The sequence below is a fragment of the Mesocricetus auratus genome, unplaced genomic scaffold (genome assembly GCF_017639785.1).
Source record: "Mesocricetus auratus isolate SY011 unplaced genomic scaffold, BCM_Maur_2.0 Super-Scaffold_100691, whole genome shotgun sequence".
Lineage (NCBI taxonomy): Eukaryota > Metazoa > Chordata > Mammalia > Rodentia > Cricetidae > Mesocricetus > Mesocricetus auratus.
In genome coordinates, this window is record NW_024429267.1 from 39,399,407 (window position 1) to 39,420,618 (window position 21,212).

Consider the following 21,212-nt stretch of genomic DNA (forward strand, 5'->3'; position numbering starts at 1 on the left):
TTTAATCCCAGTATACTCGGGAGGCAAAGGCAGGCAGACCTCTGAGTTCAAAACCAGTCTGGTCTACAGATTGAGTTCCAGGACAGCCTCCAAAACCACAGAGAAACCCTGTCTCAAAAAACCAACAACCAACCCCCCCCCCCCAAAAAAACCCACTAGTTTTGGAACCTTTTATAATCCAGAAGTGGAAGTATGAATTACATTTTGACTTTTTTGAGACAGGCTGTCTAATGTAGCCCAAACTCCAGATCCTCCTCCTCTATCTGCCTTCCAAGTACTGGGACTGCAGGCAGGCAGGTGCTACCACATCCAGTTTATGCAACAATACTGGGGCTAGAAGTTGGGGAGCTTTGTGTGAGAAGTAAGCGCAGTACCAACTGAGCCACATTCCCAGTCTTATATCTCCCTCTGAGGCAGGTTCCCACTATGTAGCCCTGGCTAGCCAGAAAGTCATGTAGACCAGGCTGGCTGTGAACTCACAAGAGCTCCACCTGCCTATGTCTCTAGAGTGCTAGGGATAAAGACATGTGCCATCGTGTCCAGCTTGTTATTTGGATATATTTTCATTCTTTGAGAATTTCATAATGGCTAGCCTTTAATGGCTAAGCCATCTCTTCAGCTTTTTTTTTTTTAAAGTAATAAGTATGCCAATCTGTGTTACCCTTATATTCGTTGGTGTGGAGCCATCTGGTGGAGCATGACCAATCAGAGGGCACACCCTTAAAACGGCCTCTTCCTTAGAAGCCATCTCCATCCTGAATGCTAACAGGCTTGTTCTTATATTTTAAATTAAAAACATATCTTAGGCCCTTTATTGAAATTCAATTAAATGAAATCTTTGGAAAATTCCACATTTAGTTCATGGAACTTTAGTTTCTTGAAACTCTTTCGTCCCAACTTAAACAAGTCTCCTGATGTAGGCCTATGAGATGGCTCAACAGAGGTGCTTGCTGCCAAGCCTGATTCCATCCCTATGAGACAGGGTAGAAGGAGGGAACTAACACTGATAGGCTGACCTCTGACCTCTACATGTGTGTCATGATATGCATGCACATGTTTACATATACACACAAATGCAATAAAAGTTCCTAATGTCTACTAACCTATTCTCCTTCCTCAGAAAGTTGATTTGCCTTAATTATGAACATTAATAAACATGTGGTGGTGCATACCTTTAATCTTAGCACTGTGGAGGCAGAGGCAAGCAGATCTCTGTGAGTTCAAGGCCTCCCTGGTCTATAGAGCAAGTTCCAGGACAGCCAACCAAGGGTTACACAGAGAAATCCTGTCTTGAAAAACAAAACAACTGCCCCCAACAAAACAAAATAAAACTCACAAAAAACCCAGAAAACTTAAATTAAGATTTAATTTATGTGTGTTTTGTCTGAATGTTAATATATGTTGCCAGCGTGCACAGAGGCCAGCAAAGGGCGCAAGATTCCCTGGAACTGGAATTATAGATGGTTATGAGCTGCCAAGTAGGCACTGGCAACCAAATCTGGGTCCTCTGCAAGAGCAGCAAGTGCTGAGCCATCCTTCCAGCCCCTTAAACCCAAAACAAAACAATTCCTTTTTTTTTTTTTTTTGGTTTTACGAGACAGGGTTTCTCTGTATTGTTTTGGAGGCTGTCGGTCCAGCCCGGCCTTGAACTCACAGAGATCCGCCTGCCTCTGCCTCAACAATACCTTTTTTAAAAGGTAAGGTCTCCCTATGTAGTCTTGGCTGACCTCAAATGTATGGTTTTCCTGCCTCAAATGCCCAAATCTTAGGATTACAGGTGTGTGCAACTATGGATAGAACGATTCTTATAAACTGCCTACGTGGACAAGGTACTGCTTTAGGGAACACTGAAGCATTTTGAAAGTCCTGTTTTTGAATGCTAGTAACACTTAAGTATACTTAAGTGGATTGCTTGACTAAAGCAATTTTAACATTAATTTTCGTGTGTGCATGATGGGTGTGTGTGTGTGTGAAGTCACATGTGGAGGTCAGAGGACATCTTTGTGGAGTTGGTTCTTTCCACCTTTATGTAGGTTTGGGGAATCAAACTCAGGTCTACAGATTTTAACAAACACCTTTACCTGCTGATCCTTCCCCCCCAAATTAATTCAGATGTGTAGCTGTCTGGGTGTATATGCATGTTTGTTAGTGCTCATACCTGTGTATGTGACAACTAGAAAAGGGTGTTAGTGTCCTCGTCTATTACTTTGTACTCCTTCTGTGAGGCAGTCTCTCATCTCACAGAAACTGGGGCTTACCTAGGCTAGAAGCCAGCAACCCACTTCAGAGCTGGAGATACAGGCATTTTTGGGAACACTTGTCTTACTGTGTGGGTACTGGGATCCTAATTTACTTTGTTGTAGAAAACACAAGGATGCCAATTACAAATAATGGTATGACCTGCTTTCCTCATACATTGTTGTACAGGTCTTCCTGGGTTCATTATTGGGTTGAATTTTCATGCTGTTCTTTGTTGTGATAATTTGTCCTCAAGCCATGCTTATTTGCAGTGTATTCAGCCTTAGGCCTGGGTCATTTACTGACTGTTGACTGAAGCATGTCACAAGGGCAACCTGGGACTGTAGATGGGAAAGACTTTTAAGTGCCTTTAAAAGGCACTTAAAGGTTGTGTGTTCTGGGCTTGGAGAGGACATCTTTGTGGTTCCATCAGCTGGAGTAACGTTGCTTGTGTGCCTCATAGTAAATATTCGCTGAGGCAGACCCTAACAATTACAAGGTGATGGGTTACACACAAGATTGAGAAAGCGGCTCTGCTTTTGAGACGCTCACAATCTAGCACTAAGATTAAGCAAGTAAGTCCATCTGTTTCCATCCATATGCCAGGTTCTGTTGGAGATGCTACATATACCATCTCACATATTTACTGTGTTAGGGGTGTTCTGGGAATGAAGCACTCAGCACAAGTGGTGATTGCTAGTTACGGCTGACTAAACTCTACTTGGTAGAGGTTAGGTAAATGTGGCCACAGTCACAGAAGCTGGAGAAGTAAATAGCCATTGCTTTTTGTTACAGAGAACTAGGCCCAAAGACATTATTGAGTTATATGCCTGTCTTCTTTAAATCTTAAAATAACATGGTGTGGCAGTGGTTTCACTGGAAGGGGATTCTGAGGCTTGGAAACCCAGGCTCACACTAGAGAGTAGTGGAACAAAGATTTACGGTTAGTATTGCCTAACTCCAAATTTTCATGGCTGTGATGTTAGAGACTCCAACTCTCTACCCAGAGTAGTCATAGCTACTGTTCCCCGTAGCTGGGTGCCAGCTGTTTGCCTGTACCATCTCTGAGCCTCACAATGACTCTGGAAGGTAATTACCAGAATCCTCTGAAACTGAGCTGGAGGAGTCAGGTAACCTGCTCAGCTGGGGACTTGGCCAGCTCTCAAACATTCTTCCTTTTTCTGATATTTATCTGACAGTTTTTGTGTGACATTTATTCACCCCGATACCTGTACTTCTTCATGAGATGAAATCCTAGGTTGTAGTCTTGGGATTTTTAGGTGTAGACCCAGCTTTGCTTTTGGAGCAGTCAACTGTTAAGGTGTGGAACAGTCCTTCCCTGTCCTTTGCTGACAGGCTGTGGCTGCTGCCTTCTCTTCCCTAGAGACAGCAGCACCCACATGTGGTCCATACAAGCCTTATCTCCCACCACATGAGAAGAGGGCTTCGTGACAAGAGCGTCTCGGATGGATGGGTTGAATTTCACAACAGCTGGTGACCCATCTCCTCTCGACTGTACCTGTATCCCCTGCCTCCTCTTTGTTCCATGCACACTGACACTTTTCTTGGTGCTACTACAACTTGAATTTTTTTCTTGATCCAATTCTATTTATCTTTAACTAATACTAAATTTCTCTTATGTTTATGCAAACATACTATGTATTTACACCTGCTATCTATCTTTTCCCCCTTCTTAAAGGAGGTACAAACAGTGGGTGGGGGAGTGCTAAAGGAGCTGGGGAGACGGCTCAGAGGTAGAGAATGCTCACTGCTTTATTAGAGGACTGCAGTTTGGATCCCAGCACCCACACTAGGTGGCTCACACGTGTCTGTTGATTTCAGCTCCAAGGAATCTAACACCACTGTCTGGTCTCTGGGTACTCACACAAATACACTGATGCACACATATAAATCTTTTAAAAAATATGTAAGCCATGCTTGGTGATAAGCACACTTTTTATAGCAGCACTTGAAGAGAAGCAGGTGGACCTCCATAGCTAGTTGCAGGCAAGCCACAACTGCCTGGCATGGGTGCTCAGAACCAAATTCAGGTGTCTGCAAGAGCAGTATGTGCTTAATTCACTAAGACCCTACAGTGATTTTTTTTTTGAGAGGTTTTACTGAGTTACAACAATTATAGTTTGTTCCTTTTATTTTCTGGGAGTTAACAGACTATTTTATGTGTATAATAAAATGAAAACTGTCTCCCATAGGTTCATATATTGAACTCTTAGACCTGACGTTCTCTGCCATGATGTTGGCACTCATACCTTTGGAATCATAAGACAAACTCCTTTCTCTATAAGTTGGTTTTGATCATGGTGTTTTATCACAGCAACAGAAAAGTAACTGAGGTATTTCATTACTCACAGTTGCTTTTTGAGGGATGAGAGAGATGCTGGGGCTAAGGTCAGGACTTTACATATATTAAGGGCATGCTCGCTCCACCGCTGAGCTGCACCCCAGCCTACAACATCTCAGGGCATTTCACTATTTCCAAGGTCCCAGTTACTTTTATGATGAGCATCATATGATATTTTTCCAGAAATGTTCTGTGAGAAGCAAAATTTTACATCTATGAAACTCTAAAACATTTGAACCTAACATTTTTTTTTTTTTGTTTTTTCGAGACAGGGTTTCTCTGTATTGTTTTGGAGGCTGTCCTGGAATTCACTCTGTAGACCAGGCTGGCCTCGAACTCACAGAGATCTGTCTGCCTCTGCCTCCCGAGTGCTGGGATTAAAGGCATGCTCGCCACCAATGCCCAACTTGAGCCTCACATTTTTAATAGATGTGGAATTCTGAATTTGAAGTTTTCTTTTTAAAAAATTTATTTTTCTCTTATTTGTATGAATGTTTTGCATACATGTAAGTACACCACTGTGTGCAGTGCCCTTGGAGACCAGCAAAGCACATTGGATCCTCTGGTATTACAGACAGTTGTTAGCTGAAAGGACAGCAAGTGTTCTTAACCACTGAGCCTTCTTTCCAGTCCCTAAAGTTATTTTCATAGTAGTACTTGAATGTTAACTTTGGCTGCTAACTTGAAGGGACATACACCTCTAGGTATGCCTGTGAGTGATTCTTTTTTAAATATTAGGTTAGCTGAGGTGGGGAGACCTGTCCTAAATGTGGTGTAGCCACTGCATGGGGTGGAGTCCTGGCCTGAATAAAAGGAAGAAAGGGTTAACAGCAGTATTCATCTCTGCCTCTCACCTGGGGATGCAGTGTGACAGCTGCCTCTAGCTTCTGCCCCCAGGATGGACTAAAGCACTTGGGCAGGCTGTGAGCCAGAATAGACCCTTCCTTCCTTAAGTTGTTTTTGTCAGGTAGTAATTATACACTGTTGCCTAATTTCTTCCTGCATTCACTTTGTGGATAATTATTTTTCTTACTGAACATTTTCAGTTCTTTTTTTTTTTTTTGTACAGTGAATTCACTCTTATGTAGGGTTGACAAACTATATGATTAAAATCTGTCTTTACACCTGTTTTGGTACAGTCTGTGAGACAAGAATACTTTTATCTTTTTAAATTTCAGAGAAAAATCACAGGAATATTTTGTGGTGTGAAACACTGTGCAATTAGTACCTTTGGGTTTATTTTTAGAGTTCTATTGGAATACAGTGAGAAACATTTGCTCAGGCATTATCTGCATCTCTTACACAGTTGAAACAGGTCCCATAAGCCCTGAAATATTTGTAATGGGTAGAAAAAAAAAAAGCTGATTCTTGCTTCCATGCATCCTTTTGTTGCTTCAATAACTAAAATTCTAGAAAATATTTCCTGCTGTTTTCTAGGGGTGTTTAAAAACCCCCAGCATTTCAAGTACAAATGTTTTCAACTGTGTCCATTCCACTTGGTATCATGCTGCAGTCTTCATTAGATTTTTTCCTGCGTCTGTGAGGTGACTCAGTGCTAAAAGAGCTTATTTGCAAGTCAGTCAACCTTTGTTTGCTCCCCGATCCCGCAAGGGCAAGAATCTGTCTGAAAGTTGACCTTTGATCTCTACCTGAGCACCACAGCATAAGAATCCTTACAGTCATGCCCCGCCCCCACAGGAAAACAAATTTCCTCATTTCTAAAACACTAGCTGTAGTCTTTAAGAGCACATGTGTTTGTTTGTTTGTTTTCAAGTCAGGTTTTCCCTGTGTCCTGGAACTTGCTCTGTAGACCAGGCTGGCCTCAGACTCACAGAGGTCCTCCTGCCGCTACCTTTGGAGTGCTGGGACTAAAGGCAGGCGTGTGCCATCACAGCCCAGCCAAGAGCACATTTTTTCATTCCTCAGAGCACTCATTTTGATTTCCTGTTTTGATTTTTGTATTGACTTCTTCCAAAAGTGAAAGTCCTCACATTTGCATTTTATTGGGATTTCGCAGCTGTCTGGCATTAGTTCACTATCTTTGGAGCTGGGAGCAGACTGCTGCCTCTGTCTTACTGGTTGCTTAGGTAGGGGCAAGTGGGATTGCTGGTGTTGTCAATCTTAGGGTTGGGAAGATGGTCTGCTCTGTGCTGCTGTGTCTTTCAGTGGCAGACCCTTCTCTTCTAGTTCCCATATTCTTTGCCTTTGTCTTTCTATAGGGACAAGATGGGGTATACAGAGCTGGACCTGTGTGAAGGCTGCTTTTGGTGTCTTCTGAGTACTAGGTGTTAGTCAGATTCAGGTAGGGATCACCAAGCGCTGTGACAGTTGCCCCCTTGTAGTCTGTTACAAAGAGCCTCCTCCACTGCTGGCTCCTTCGCTCTGGTCTTGTTCTCTATCCTTCTATTGGTCCACCTCAAACTTCTCTTTCCTTAGGTGGTTTTCCATTGCCAGGGTCTGGCTGTGTATCCCAGGCTGTCCCCAACTCATGATCTAACTGATTGGTCTCTTAGATGGTGGTCACAGGCATGAGCCACCACCATCTATAACTCTTATTTACATAGTGTGGGAGCTGAAAATTGCAGCATGTTTGTTTTTTGAGACAGGGGTTCTCTGCGTAGCTTTGGAACCTCTCCTGGAACTTGCTCTGTAGACCAGGCTGGCCTCAAACTCACAGAGATCCTCCTGTCTTTTCCTCCCGAGTGCTGGGATTAAAGGAGTGCGCCAGCACTGCCTGGCAGCCAGTCCACCTTTTAATCAGAAGCTTGTTTGTATTGCTAGTTTTGGATGTTTTGTTTGTGTCCTAATATGTATTCATCTGTGAATGTATTATGGACAAAACCCACGAAGATTTTTATCAGGAACTACTTCACTATTAGGCTTCAATTCATACCTCTGATTTTCTTTCTTACCTCTTAAATTTAATAATATCAAGTCAGCTTTTTAAAAGAGTTTTTACATTATTACTAAAATACTGTTGTTTTTTGGTGGTGGTCATTATTCCATAATTGAATTATTTAAAGTCTCTTTTTTTCTTTTTTCTTTTGGTTTTACGAGATAGGGTTTCTCTGTTTTGGAGGCTGTTGGTCCAGCCCAGCCTCGAACTCACAGCGATCCGCCTGCCTCTACCTCCCGAGTGCTGGGATTAAAGGCGTGAGCCACCACCGCCCGGCTAAAGTTTCTTTATTAAGAAACTTTACCCATTTTACATTCATTGATCTAAAAACATTTGTTTATGTCATCGTTAGTTTATGCTATGTGGTCTATGCTTTTGTGTGTATGCTTTGTGACTGAATAAAAATATTTTGAATTTGGCTTCACTGTTCTAGGTATTTATTTTAATTAACATATAATTCTTCTAGTTTGACTTACACATGTATTTTCTTCTGTGTTTCCTTTCAATTGTTGTTGCTAATATTTACACAAAAAATCCTCTATTTTTCTTACAGTGTATTTCCCAGCAGATTGTATTTTCTTTTCTATCTAGTTCAGTGGTTCAAAACCTTCCTAATGCTTTGGCTCTTTAATAGAGTTCCTCATGTCGTGCTGACCCCCAATAATACAATTTTTTTGTTATTATTATTATTTTTTGGTCTTTTGAGACAGGGTTTCTCTGTATTGTTTTTGGAGGCTATCCTGGAACTCACTCTGTAGACCAGGCTGGCCTCGATTCACCTGCCTCTGCCTCCTGAGTGCTGGGATTAAAGGAGTGCGCCACCAACGCCTGGCTTTTTTTTGTTGTTACTGTAATTTTGCTACTGTTATGAATCAAATGTAAATATATATGTGTTTTCTGATATCTTAGGAGACCCCACAGATTGAGAACCACTGTTCTAGTTGGTTAGGCTTGTTTTTTATACTTAAATTGTCTGAATTTTTATTATTTGTTATTTTCTTCCATTGCTGTAAGGCAATTGGAGGCATTGCTGTAAGGCTTATCTCCCCCATCCCCGTCTTGTGACTTGTTTATTTATTTATTGGTTTTTTGAGACAGGGTTTCTCTGTATTGCTTTGGAGGCTGTCCTGGAACTCGCTCTATAGACCAGGCTGGCCTCAAACTCATAGAGATCTGCCTGCTTCTGCTTCCTGAGTGCTGGAATTAAAGGTGTGTGCCACCAACGCCCAGCCTTGACTTGTATTTTTAAATTAATTAAAATGTTTATTTTATCATTTTGTGTATATGGTTGTTTTATCTTTGTGTTTGTCTGTATGCATGTGTGTTCTGGGAGGCCAGAAGAGGGTGTTAGACCCCTGAAACTGGAGTTACACACAGTGTGAGCATGTTGGTGCTGGGGATGTAACCCAGGTCCTTTGTAAGACAGCAAGTGCTCATACTGCTGAGGCAGCTCTTCAGCCTCTGGGACTTATAATTTTAAAAAGTGGAAAACAAGTAAACAAAGCTACCCTACAAAAGAGGCAAATCAGACCTTTCATTGTTGCATCCCAGTAAATTCATAAGGGACAATTGTCATCAGTTATTATTAATATTTCCTGAATAAATTTGGCTTCTGACCCAGCCTACTTGGGTCATCTTTTATTATAAAAAAACTTTTTATATGAAATCTTGGTTTTATGACTAATGAAAGAAAAATAATCTACAGATTTAAAAGGAAGATTGGTGATGGTATACTCTACACCTACAAAAGAGATACTGAAGATGCCATGGGCATGGTATAGTGACACAGGATCCTAATCCCAGTACTGGAGAGGCTCAGGGAGGATCAACAAGTTCAAGGTCAGTCTCCCCCTCTCCACAGGAAATCATGGAAAGGTAGGAAATGGTACAACTCTGGAGGACTGTCCCACTTTACCCAATGGACTGGTTATTGATGTTTATCCCCCTTTCTCTCTGTGCTCCAGGAGGCTGAACTGTTCGACCACATCAGGGAGCTCCCTGGTCTTCTGGAGCTCAAGGGCTCAAGATGACTCACCAGGTTGCTGAGATATGAAGAGGGCTGGATGTGTGCTCCTAGTTTCAGGTGAGTTGCCTAGGATTGCAAAATTCTAAATCCTGCCAGGGGCCCTTCTCACCCAGCTACTTGTTTTTGGCTCTTGTTTCATGTCCTTGTCCCTTTAGACCAAGACATGGAAATGCTTCCTCACTACTGCTCAGTATGAGGGTCTGCATCCATCATCACTTGCTTTCCTTAAACCCTTTTATGTCTTCTTAGACTCTTTACAACTACCTAGTTTGGATATGCTTATCTGCTTGCTGTGTTCTCGGAATTCATCTTCTATATTAAATGACATATATATTGGATGACTTGTCAGACACCATAATCTGTAACAATGGAAGGTTAAAAAATGTAATAGCAATAGAAAAGACTGTAAAGTAATGGTCCAATGATACAGTGGAATATTACAAAGCTATAAAAATATGAGTCATTAGGCACCAAGAAGATGACATTTTTCCTGCAAGTATCCAGACCTGAGTTCAGAGCTTCATAACTCACATACATTAGATGTAGCACAACATGTCTGTATTCCCAACAAAGACTAAGGAAAAATTAGAATTTCTAAAATCACAGAAAATAATGGAAAAGTTAGCAAATGGTACAACTGATGAAATGTCCCAATAGTACAATTTTTTGGACATCTTTCTTTCTTAGCATGAGCCATGCATGGAATTTTCCTTTGGTTCATTTAACACACGGTCCAGTTATTTTTTAGAGGAGGTTCAGTTCTATTGCCCTTCTTAACCAGGCTGACTGACTGTTACAGAGTTGTGCTCAGTGATCTTGGATTCCATGAAAGGTGTGACTATTAAAGGAAATGGGACATGAGATTATCAGGAATCATTGGAATGCAAGAGAAAACTTCTGGGAGTGTGCTCATCCAAACTAAGGTAGCTAAACCAGACATACTTCTTTTATGTTAGTCAAAAGTGGACAACTTCAGAAGGGTTTGAAGAGGCAGTTTAGTATTCCCCACTAACATCTTGTAACAGCCAAGGAGATGCACTCACCCTTCCTGGAGCTGCACCTGGGCGGACTCCTCTGTGACAAGAGCCTCATACTCTTCAGCTGCAAACCTGTCCCAGTCAGAGGGCTCAGGGTTATCATTTTCAACATCCTAATTAAAAGGAGGAAATTAGAATAAAGACATAAATGGAGTAGGGCATCACAAATGTATATTTCTGCCTCTCTGAAAGTGTTCCAACATATTAAAAGAGGGGCTAAGGCAACCGTGATCTACATCTGAAATTACAAAATTATGTGTACTAAGCAGTTTACATTTTTTGATCATAATTCTCTCTTTAAAAAAAGGCGAATGTTTTGCCTGCATGTACAATGTTCACCATGTGTATGCATTGTCTGCAGAGATCAGAAGGGGTACTGGATCCTCAAAAACTGGAGTTAAGACAGTTGTGAGTCACCATGTGGGTGCTTGGGAACCAAACCACAAGTCTTTAAAAAATATCATTTGTATTTTGTGCGTGTGTGCATGTGTACATAACTTGAGTAGGTGTGTGTGTTATGGTGCATATGTGGAGGTCAGGGAACAACTTTATGGAGTCTGACCTTCCCTTCCACTCGGGGTTTACGGATGATCTAACAGCTGTGTGCTCACAACAAAGGAGCTTGTCTCTATTCTCATGTAATACAACATTTAAAACTGATAGTACCACACAGGAATCATTAGGACTTGAAAAGGTGTTAAATTGCTGAGCAGGCAGTGGTGGTGTATGCCTTTAATCTCAGCACTCAGGAGGCAGAGGTAGATCTCTTGAGTTGGAGGCCAGCCTGGTCTACAAAGCTACGCAAAGAAACCTTGTCTTGAAAAACTGAAATAAGAAAGAAAGGAAGGAAGAAAAAAAGAAAGAAAGGTGTTAAATTATCTGAAGCTGTCCATTACGGAGATGTTCTGGTGTCACTTAGAAGGGTAAAGCTATTTGTCACACTAACTTGGAAGTGCATAGCACAATCAAATCAAGATCAGTGTAGCTTGTAAGATGTGTTACTGATGCATTTTTTTCAAAACTACCATTTGAAACTAGTTTCTAATATGTATACAATTACAATAGCAATATAGCCCACTAGATAGCAAGGACTTAGAGCTGGAGATTACCTGACCTCATATTGGCTGTGGGTGAGATGTGTGTGTAATATTTATTTGTGAATTTATTTTGAGACAGGGACTCTCTATGTAGCTCTGGCTGTTCTGGAACTTGCTAGGTAGATCATGCTGGGCGTGAACTCACAGATGCCCATCTGTCTCTACGATGGCATGCACCACCACTCCCAGGTCTTAGATCTTTATATTGATTCTTATTCTTTTGTTTGTATTCTCTTTCTCTCTCTCCCCATCCCTTTTCACCTCCTTTACAGACTTCATTGTCACTTATATTCATATCTGATGAAATATTTCAGGTGTTATCTTTTAAATACACAGACCATTTAATTAATATGCAGCATATAGCCTTTGGTACCAAACTGAGAGTTCAATTTCAGTGTACACCATTACCTTCTGAACTGCAAAAGGATCTCTTTGTTCATGGTCCAAGTATTTTTCCAGGTTAAAGAAAGTATCATAGAAGATATGAGCCATTCTGCACCTCTTCAGATCTCGTAGAGTTATTTTGCCTATGGAAAAACAAATATGTCCTGTCAGTTTCACTGATAGCTCTTTTTGACAAACAAGCAACAAACTAAAAAAAAAAAACCCTCACTGGTGTTGAAAAGTATATATGTATGTTTATTATAATCATATTAAAAATCAAGGCGAATCATTTTTAACTTGTATATGCCAGAGGCTTTTAAGCACACTCATGGTGTTGTACAACCATCAACACCATGACATTATGCTCTCCTCTTCCCAGCAAAGAGCTGTATCCATCAGGAAGTCCTCCCCATCCCTCCTCGCTTCCACAGTTCGGAGTCACAGAGCTTTCTTTCTTTATGGAACCTTCTATTTCTTTTCTTTTCCTTCTCTTCTTTTTTTCTTCCTTCCCTCCCCTTCTTTCCTTCCTTCCTTCGACAGGTTTCACTATGAACCCTGACTGTCTTGGAAATCACTCTGTAGACCAGGTTTGCCTTAAACTCAAGAGACTGGCCTGCCTCTGCTCTCTGGGTACCATTGCCTGACTTAGAAAGTTCTTTCTCTTTCTCTGTCTCTGTCTCTCTCTCTCTCTCTGTCTCTCTGTCTCCCCTCTTCCACCTCTCTTTCGGTTTTTCAAGACAGGATTTCTCTGTGTAGCTTTGGAGCCCATCCTATCACTCACTCTGTAGACCAGGCTGGCCTTGAAAGTTCTATTTCTTAAACAGTTGATCTGATACTTATAGTCAAGGAGAGAGAAACTTTAAACTTGGGAATTCGGGAAAGCTAAATACATTCAGATAATACAGTACTCTATGTTCCATTTTGCTTAAGGATGAGATGTGCTGCTAACTGCTATTCATTTAGTCTTACCATCACTAGCTGGCTTCACCAAGTCAAGCATCTGGCACAACAGATCATGGAATGGCAAAGGCTCAATGCCCATGGCTTCCATTCGTTCACACTGCTCTTCGTAGAAGTACTCCAGCTCATACATGGAAAGTACACCGTCTCCATCTACATCCATGCAGCGGAACCAGTACTCAATACTAGGAGGTAAAAGAGGCTTATTAGCGTGTACATGGTAGAGGTTCTTTATTTATTCAAGTACTACTGCATGTTTCTTTTTAAGTAAATTTACATGTTTATTACAAATTATACCTAGTTATAAAGGCTTGTTAGAAAAAAACAATGGAGGGCTGCAGAGATGGCTCAGCCATTAAAGGTTAAGCTTACAACCAGAAATATAAGAAAAACAAAAAGGAAGACCCCTTCTTCCTTCTGTTTTTAAATTTCAGAATCAGTCATTTCCACTATTTACTTTTTATCTTGTATTTTCAGAGCATTAGCCCACATTTCTCTCCATTTTTCTGTTTCAGAATTGTGCTTTGATTCTATACAACAAATGAGAATTTTGGTCTTTATCAATTCCATTCACTTAATACTAACAGTACATTCCTTTTAACCTAGCTCTGCTTTGTTTCCTGTGTACTTGTTATTATATCAGCCTTCACATCTCTACCAGTTGTTTAGATGCACATTCAGTCACATCAGCTATTCTAACAATTGAATTTTTCTGAAATAGTCTTTGGTTCCTTCTGACTTATTTTCCTATGGTCTGTTTGATCTCTATGCCTGGTTCACAGTTTCATCTTGAAAGTTCCTTGTACTCCTGTGTCTCTTGGATCTTGCATTTCCCTGTCCTGTGACACGCACATTATCTAGAAGTATCCTACAGAGGAGAGTCAGGGCAGGTAAGTTGTTCTGTGTATCTTTGTGTGTGTGTGCATGTGGAGGCCAGAGGTAGGCACTGGCTATCTTCCTCAGTTGTTTCTCCACCTTTGAGACAGGGCCTCTCACTAGCCAAATAGGCTATGCTAACTGACTAGTGAGCTCCAGGATCTACCTCTCTCTACCTCCTCAGCACTGGGTTACAACAGGTGCCATGCCTGGATTTTTAAAACATGAATTCTGAGGATCAAACTCAGGTCTTCATTCTTGCATGGAAAGTAATTTACCGACTGAACCATCTCTCCAGCCCATAATTGTTTTGATCTTCCATTATGTTTTTCCTTAAACATTTTTATTTATTTCTTTTAAACAAGTTATTACTGTGTAATCTGAGGTGGCCTCTAGCTCCTGGACTCATGTGATTCTGCTCTACTTGAGTAGCTGGACAGAAGGACACAGCAACCTCCTGGCTCAGATCTCAGATATGGAAAGGTTCCTTTTTCTAACCTCTAATGTGGTATTTTGGCTAATTCTAGAATAAAGCTTGGCAGTGCTTTTCCTTCAGATTTTTATCTTTGTTTTTACCGCATTTCAGGGGGTATCACTCTGTAGCCCTGGTTAACCTGGAGTCATGCAGATCAGACAGACCTGGAAATCAGAGAGATCAGCCTGCCTCCCAAGAGCTGGGACTAAAGGTGTGCTCCACCACATCCTGCCGGCCTCCTTCAGACTCTTCTCCCCCCTTTGGCTTTTTGAGATAGAGTTTCTCTGTGTGGCCCTGGCTGTCAAGGAACTCACTTTTGTAGACCAGGCTGGCCTGGAACTCACAGAGATCTGCCTGCCTGGGCCTCCCGAGTGCTGGGATTAAAGATGTGTATCACTATGCCAAGTTTACCTAATGCCATTGGAAAAAAACCAAAACCTAACCAAACAAAAAATTACCCCCTTTAACCTAGAAACTCTAAATTTATATCCCTTAGAAAAATAGTAGACATCTAAACTATTCAATTTTATCAAGTAGATGATATTTAGGAGAACATTTAATAGAAAATTATATAGTATCACAATTTAGATTTAACTCAATGTTGGGCACAGTAGTGTATGTAGCACAATTTGTAGGAGAGTGAGGCAGGAGGATGCCTTGAACCCAGGAGTCCTAGGTCATCCTGGGTAACAAAGAAAGGTCCTGTCTCAAAAAAGAAAAAAAGATTAGTTCTACTAAAATAATTTAAATGTACAAATAATGTATAAGAGTATATATAAAAAAGCCTATATAATATATATTTTCCTTTAGTAGTTTTCTTCCTGTGTGTGAGAATTAGACTGCAAAGATAGCTTAGTCAGTAAAATGCAAGTCTGAGGACATTACAGGAAAAAGCCAGGGGTGCTGGCCATGGAGACAGGAGGGTCTTGGGAGTTTGGAGGGTCAGCCAGCCTCGCGTAACTGGCAAACCCAGGTCCAAGTCACAGACCCTATCTGAGAAACAAGTAGGTGGTGTCTGAGGGCAAACACCAAAGGCTTACCTCTGGTCTCATGTCCACACACTTGCACCAGCATACATGTATGTACCAACATGTACAAATCAAATATTTATTTACTTCATGTTTTCTGAGTTATCTTTGATAGATTATAAATTACTGTATTTATGACAGTTACTTTAAAATGTAGCTATCCTAAAATGGCTTACGTTTGTACTTCAATTATGTACATTATAGTAAACATTTCAATAACTTAAAATTTGAATTAATTTTGTGTTTAGATATTTTGCCTGCATGTATGTCTATGTACCACATGTATGCCTGGTTCCTTTAGAGCAGTGTTCTCAACCTTCCTAATGCTGTGGCCCTTAAATATAGTTCCTCATGTTGTGGTGACCCCTAACCATAAAATTAATTTTGTTGCCACTTCATAACTACAATTTTGCTACTGTTATGAATCATAATGTAAATATCTGATAGGCAGGATATCTGATTTGGGACCCCTGAAGAGGTTATGACACACAAGCTGAGAACCATTCCTCTAGAGGCCAGAAGAAGGTGCTGGATCTCCTGAGACTCGAATTACAGAGAGTTGTGAGCTGCCATGTGGGTTCCAGTCACCTGGAAGAGCAGCCAGTGCTCTTACCTGTTGAGCCATCTCTCTAGTCCCTTCAATAACTTTTGAGCCAATATGAAGACTCCAAATCTGCATCAAGGAATGAATCACCCGCCTTCCTTGGTACTGAGCAGAAACTGTATGTGACATTATTTTGTAGGCAAGAGGTCCTTTTGAGAGGGACCTAGATCTTTGCCTTAACAAGGACACAGCAGCTCAGCAGTTGACAGAAAGAGAATGTAAATTCACATACAAATCAAGGCATGTTTGACAGAAAGGGAGTGATGACTTCAACTGGGAGCATGAGGTTGTGATCTCACATACTAGTCACAATTTGTTGCTTTGTGTGTGTGTGTGTGTGTTCACATGCATGTTATATAGGTGAAAGTGCACATTTGTACACGCATTTAAAGGGCAGAGGTTGGTGTCAGGTATCTTTCCCAAGTGCTCTCCAATTTGTTTACTGAGGGAGTCTCTTGTTAAACACAGGTCTCATTGATTCAGCTAGTATAGCAAGCCAGCTTGCCCTGAGGAACCACTCTTTCTCCTAAGCACTGGAATTACAGGCGGGGCCTTCATACCTTCCTGGCTTTTATGTAAGTGCTGGGGATCTGAACTCTGGTCCTCCAGCTTGCATGGATTGGCTTTATCCACTGAGCCATCTCTCTGGTCCCATAATTTGCTTTTCTTTCCTTCTTCAATTTACTACAGAACTAGTGCAGACTGTAAAAGGACTAAAATTTATAGACTCTTCTCCACACTATAAATACTCACCAATCCCATTTCCCTCTTCTGGAAAGAGTCTGCTTCACTATACCTTTCTGTGGGTAGCAGCTCTTCCCTGGATTCACCATGAGCATAGCTGACTCTGCCTCTCTTTTCCTAGCCTGAGCTCTGAGGAAAGGGACAGTCTAACATACCCTGCTGGGGCTAGGCCGGGTCACTTTACTAGCCACATACATAGTATGCTCTTTCCAAGCTCTGTGCATGGGCTTATTCTTACAACAAAAACTTACCTGGTAGGGTTCCGTTTGTCTTCCTCAGAAATCAAAAACCAAACAAAATCTGCATAGCTCATTCTTCCCTCTTTTTGTACTGTTTTTCCTCTGAAGAAAACACATGGTTATAAAATTTCCTGAGCCATTAAGAAATAAAGTAGCATCACTGTTTAGAAATGTACTAAGTAGAAAAGAAAGTGTGGATTCCTCATAAAGCTGGATAGTTCAGCAGTGTGACTGACCCTTTGAGGACTGCCTTCCTTCCTAAGGTCTACATGGTGAAACTAGAAGATATCTACCTAAATTAAAAGAAAAATTGTGCTGCTTTTGTGGTACTAGAGTTTGAACTTAAAGCCTAATACAGGGCAAGCAAGTACTCTACCACTGAGTTACATGCTTATCCTTCTTTTTACTTTTAATTTATTATTGAACTAACTACTTAAATTAATTTTTGCGAGACAGGGTCTCAATATGTTTTTTTTGGTTTTTTGAGACAGGATTTTTCTGTAGTTTTAGAGCCCATCCTAGAACACACTCTGTAGACCAGGCTGGCCTCAAACTCACAGAGTTCCACCTGCCTCTACCTCCTAAATGCTGGGATTAAAGGTGTGCGCAACCACCACCTGGCTCAGTAGGTAGCTTTTAGTGACTGGAACTCAATATGTAGACCAGGTTGGTCTTGAACTCACAGAGATCTGCCTTCGTATGTCTCTGAGAGATTAAAGGCATGTATCACCATACCCATCTTACTTTTAATTTTTTGGAACAAGGTGTTATTAAATTGCCTAGGCAGACTTTGAATTGAGTATGTAGCCTAAGAAAGCTTCAGTTTGTGAACCTCCTGCTTCAGCTTCAGTATCTGAGGATTACAGCCCCATGCCACTAGGTCTGGCCCTTGTTTCTAATTTGATAATATATGGGATTAGATATTGTTACTTATATTTGGACATTGTGCTAATATTAAGGAATGACTGTTTTAAGCTTTGCTAAAATGAGATTGCTGCAGCAGTATAAATCATTTCGAAACTCAAATTGTTTTATTTCATTTTTCTATTACTTATCACTAGACCACTAAATAAAATTCAAATTTTAAACTTTTTCATACCTTGTTACTGCTCCCGAAAATATTCTTTCAATAATTCTACTTGATGAAGCTAAATGTAAATAAGAATTACAGTTAGAAATATTCCTGACAAATATGGTTAGGTTAGCTTTAGCAATCTTCCACAGTGGGAATACCAACAGTTACTTTCTTTTCTTTTTCTGAGCCAGAATTTTACTCTTACTGCTTTTTTCACTGAGAGCTGGGGTTATAGGTGAGCACCATTGTACACAGTTTGTGTGGTGCTGGAAGTCAAACCCAGGCCTGTATATGCTAGCCAAGCACTCTTACCAACTCAGCTACACCCCCAACCCCAAATTCTTAAAAAAAAAAAACCAAAACCCAAAATGTATTCATTAAAAATTTCATATATTTATACAATGTATTTTGAGCCTATCCATCCAACGTTACCTCTCTATAATGCCAAATGTCCCTTGGTCTCTTTCCCATGCCCTACCTCTTCCTCCTAAACCCATGGGTCCATGTGCTTCTCATATGCACGTGTGTGGGGCTTCTGTGGGAGCATGGGCAAAATACCTAGGTGAGAGTGAGGCTTCTTCCCTGACTGATGATCAGCCACCAAAATTTCCTCAGTCAAGGGTGGACCTTAGGGGCCCCACCCCATTTGTGCAGGAATTTTGTATGCCCAGATCCTAAATTCTGACTTATGCATAATTTATACTTTTTAGAAGAATGAGGTAGGTTTAAACTAACTACCACTAATTTAAAAAGATGAATGTATCTGGTATCTGTTTAGTTATTTATATAGTTGAGTTCTAAGTTAATTCTGAACATTCTGACAACTAAGACAAAAATACACAGAATTTGTATTGACCTTGTTATTCAATAAAATAAAACAAATTTTCTAAAATAAGACATTTTATCCTAGCATTAAATTTAAGGGAAATGGATCATGCAGCTCCTAAAGCAATGTAAAATGAAACAAATAAAATAGTAGAGAATGCTTCAAAGCAGTTTTTAAAAAGATAGCAAGACATACCATAAACATACTTTTCTTATATTCCCATTCTTTAAGAGTCTAAGATACAACATTTAAAAGAAATTCCATCAATAAAACTTATTTACACACATAATTAATGGATTTTTGTTGTTTTTGTTATTAGTTCTACTGCAGCACTGAATCCAGGGTTTTGTACATCCTACCACTAAGCTACATCCTCAGTAACAAGTGTATCTTCAGAAAGTATATTTGTTTTTGGTGACAGACCCTAGAAAATGTATAGCAGTATACCTATAGATTCAAAATAGCCAAAAGTAGAAAGAGAACAAGAGAGATGGAGGAGGAAGGGCGAAGAAGGGGGGGAGGGAGTAGAGGGAAAGGGAGGCGAGGCAAGGCAAGTCCTTTTTTTTGGTTTCTCGAGACGGGGTTTCTCTGTATTGTTTTGGAGGCTGTCCTGGAACTCGCTTGGTAGACCAGGCTTGGTCTCCAACTCACAGAGATCCACCTGCCTCTGCCTCTGCCTCCCGAGTGCTGGGATTAAAGGTGTGCGCCACCAACACCCGGCTAGACCTGTTCTTTTAACAAGTACCCTAGGCAGTGGAATGTGCACTAGAATTTCAGGACTACCAATGAATTCAATAGAGGGCTAACAGCTCCCATCATCTATTCTTTTTAGTGTTTGGTATAGTCAACATAAAGGCAAGTCAATTTGGCTAGGAAAATTAGAAATTCATGTGTCAAGATAAGCTATACCTGGCATATACAAAAGCTTCTACAGTCTCTGTACTTTGTTGAACTTTGATTTACTGAATAAATGTTTTATACCAGAGAGAAATAAGACTATATAGAAACAGCAAAAATATTAAATTCTAATGCTAACATCTTTTAAGCCTATCTATTTTTACTTTCTATGTATGTTTTGCCTGCATGTATGTACATGCATCACATGGGTGCCTGGTGCATGTGAAGGCCAAAAGAGGACATCAAATCCCCTGGCAGTGGAGTTACAGACATTTGTGAGCTGCTATGTAGGTGGTGGGAATGGAGCCCAGGTCCTCTGCAAGAGCTGTTAAGTGTTCTTAACTGCTGAGACAGCATTCCTGCCTCCTACTGTCTTTTTTAAAAGGTTGTTTTAGCTTTGGAAGGATTGTTATCCTAAAACCAAAGACTGTTGTCTGAAGCAGATTTGGTGAGTGGACAAAAATACAGAGTTTAATGTCCCCTTCACCATGCCATTAACACCAATCCAATCAGCACATACAGTATCTAGAAATGATGGCAGGAAGAGAGAAGGACTTTAGAGCCCATGGGTTGTGTAAGACCTCTGGAGGCTGGCTCACAAGCATGGTTAACAGGAAGCTGCATAACTAAGGCTGACCTGAGACCCTCAGGAATATATTAGTCTGTGTGTATCTGATGACAGAAAGATTATCACTACTTGAAGGAGGAAGGCAACAACACTAATGTGTTTACCAAATAAGTACATTTGAGGAATTTGCCCATGTTTCCTGCTTGGCACTCAAGAATTTGAGAGACTCTGCTGGTTACTCTACCCTCCCTGCTCAGAAGGGTCTGTGGTGCGCAGGCTAGCTTCCAAAACCTGGGCTACAGAAGTCCTCCTGCCTCGACTTCTTTAGTATCTGAGACTATAGGCCTGGGCCACTGTGCTTAGCTCAAAAGCCAAACTGAACCAAACTTCCCTCCCTCCCTCCCTCCCTCCCTCCCTCCCTCCCTCCCTGTCTCAGTTTCTCTGTAGTTTTGGAGCCTGTCCTGGAACTTGCTCTGTAGACCAGGCTGGCCTTGAACTCATAGAGATTTGCCTGCCTCTACCTCCTGAGTGCTGGATTAAAGTCATGTGCTACTACTGCCAGGTCCAAACCAAATGACAAACAACATTTAGATCATTAAAAGGTTTGGTCTCTGCTATCTCAATAAAGGACAAAGTCTGATTTAAAAATTGCTGGGAAGACATTCAAGGACACAATAAGGGTAATCTTATGAGAAGAATGAATCAATATATCTTGGTACTTGGTTAAGAATATTACATATCAGGGGCCAATAAGATGGCTCAGTGTGTAAAGGCACTTAGCATTGAATTTGATCTGAGTTTGATCGCTGGAGCCCACATGATAGAAGGAGAGAACTAACTCCCTTAAGTTGCCCTCTTACCTCCACATGAGCACTGTAGC

The 21,212-nt window shown here is 40.8% G+C and overlaps 1 protein-coding gene and 2 long non-coding RNA genes across 8 annotated transcripts in view; 2 read left to right on the forward strand and 1 right to left on the reverse strand.

Moving 5' to 3' along the window:
- Ppp2r3a (protein phosphatase 2 regulatory subunit B''alpha) overlaps window positions 1–21,212 on the reverse strand; it is a 138,824-nt gene that overhangs the window by 5,613 nt on the left and 111,999 nt on the right. For all 6 annotated transcript variants that reach the window (XM_040740037.1, XM_040740035.1, XM_040740038.1 and 3 more), the window contains 5 exons: window positions 18,066–18,114; window positions 16,979–17,068; window positions 13,010–13,185; window positions 12,065–12,183; window positions 10,566–10,672 (listed from right to left, as the gene is read on the reverse strand). In XM_040740037.1, coding sequence (XP_040595971.1) covers window positions 10,566–10,672; window positions 12,065–12,183; window positions 13,010–13,185; window positions 16,979–17,068; window positions 18,066–18,114 — 541 coding nt within the window. The remainder of the gene's footprint in view (window positions 1–10,565; window positions 10,673–12,064; window positions 12,184–13,009; window positions 13,186–16,978; window positions 17,069–18,065; window positions 18,115–21,212) is intronic.
- Window positions 4,916–9,888, forward strand: LOC121137553. Its single transcript, XR_005874834.1, has 3 exons — window positions 4,916–6,902; window positions 9,202–9,335; window positions 9,461–9,888. It is a non-coding gene; the product is annotated as an uncharacterized LOC121137553 (long non-coding RNA).
- Window positions 13,083–15,146, forward strand: LOC121137552. The gene is made up of 2 exons (XR_005874833.1): window positions 13,083–13,192; window positions 13,783–15,146. It is a non-coding gene; the product is annotated as an uncharacterized LOC121137552 (long non-coding RNA).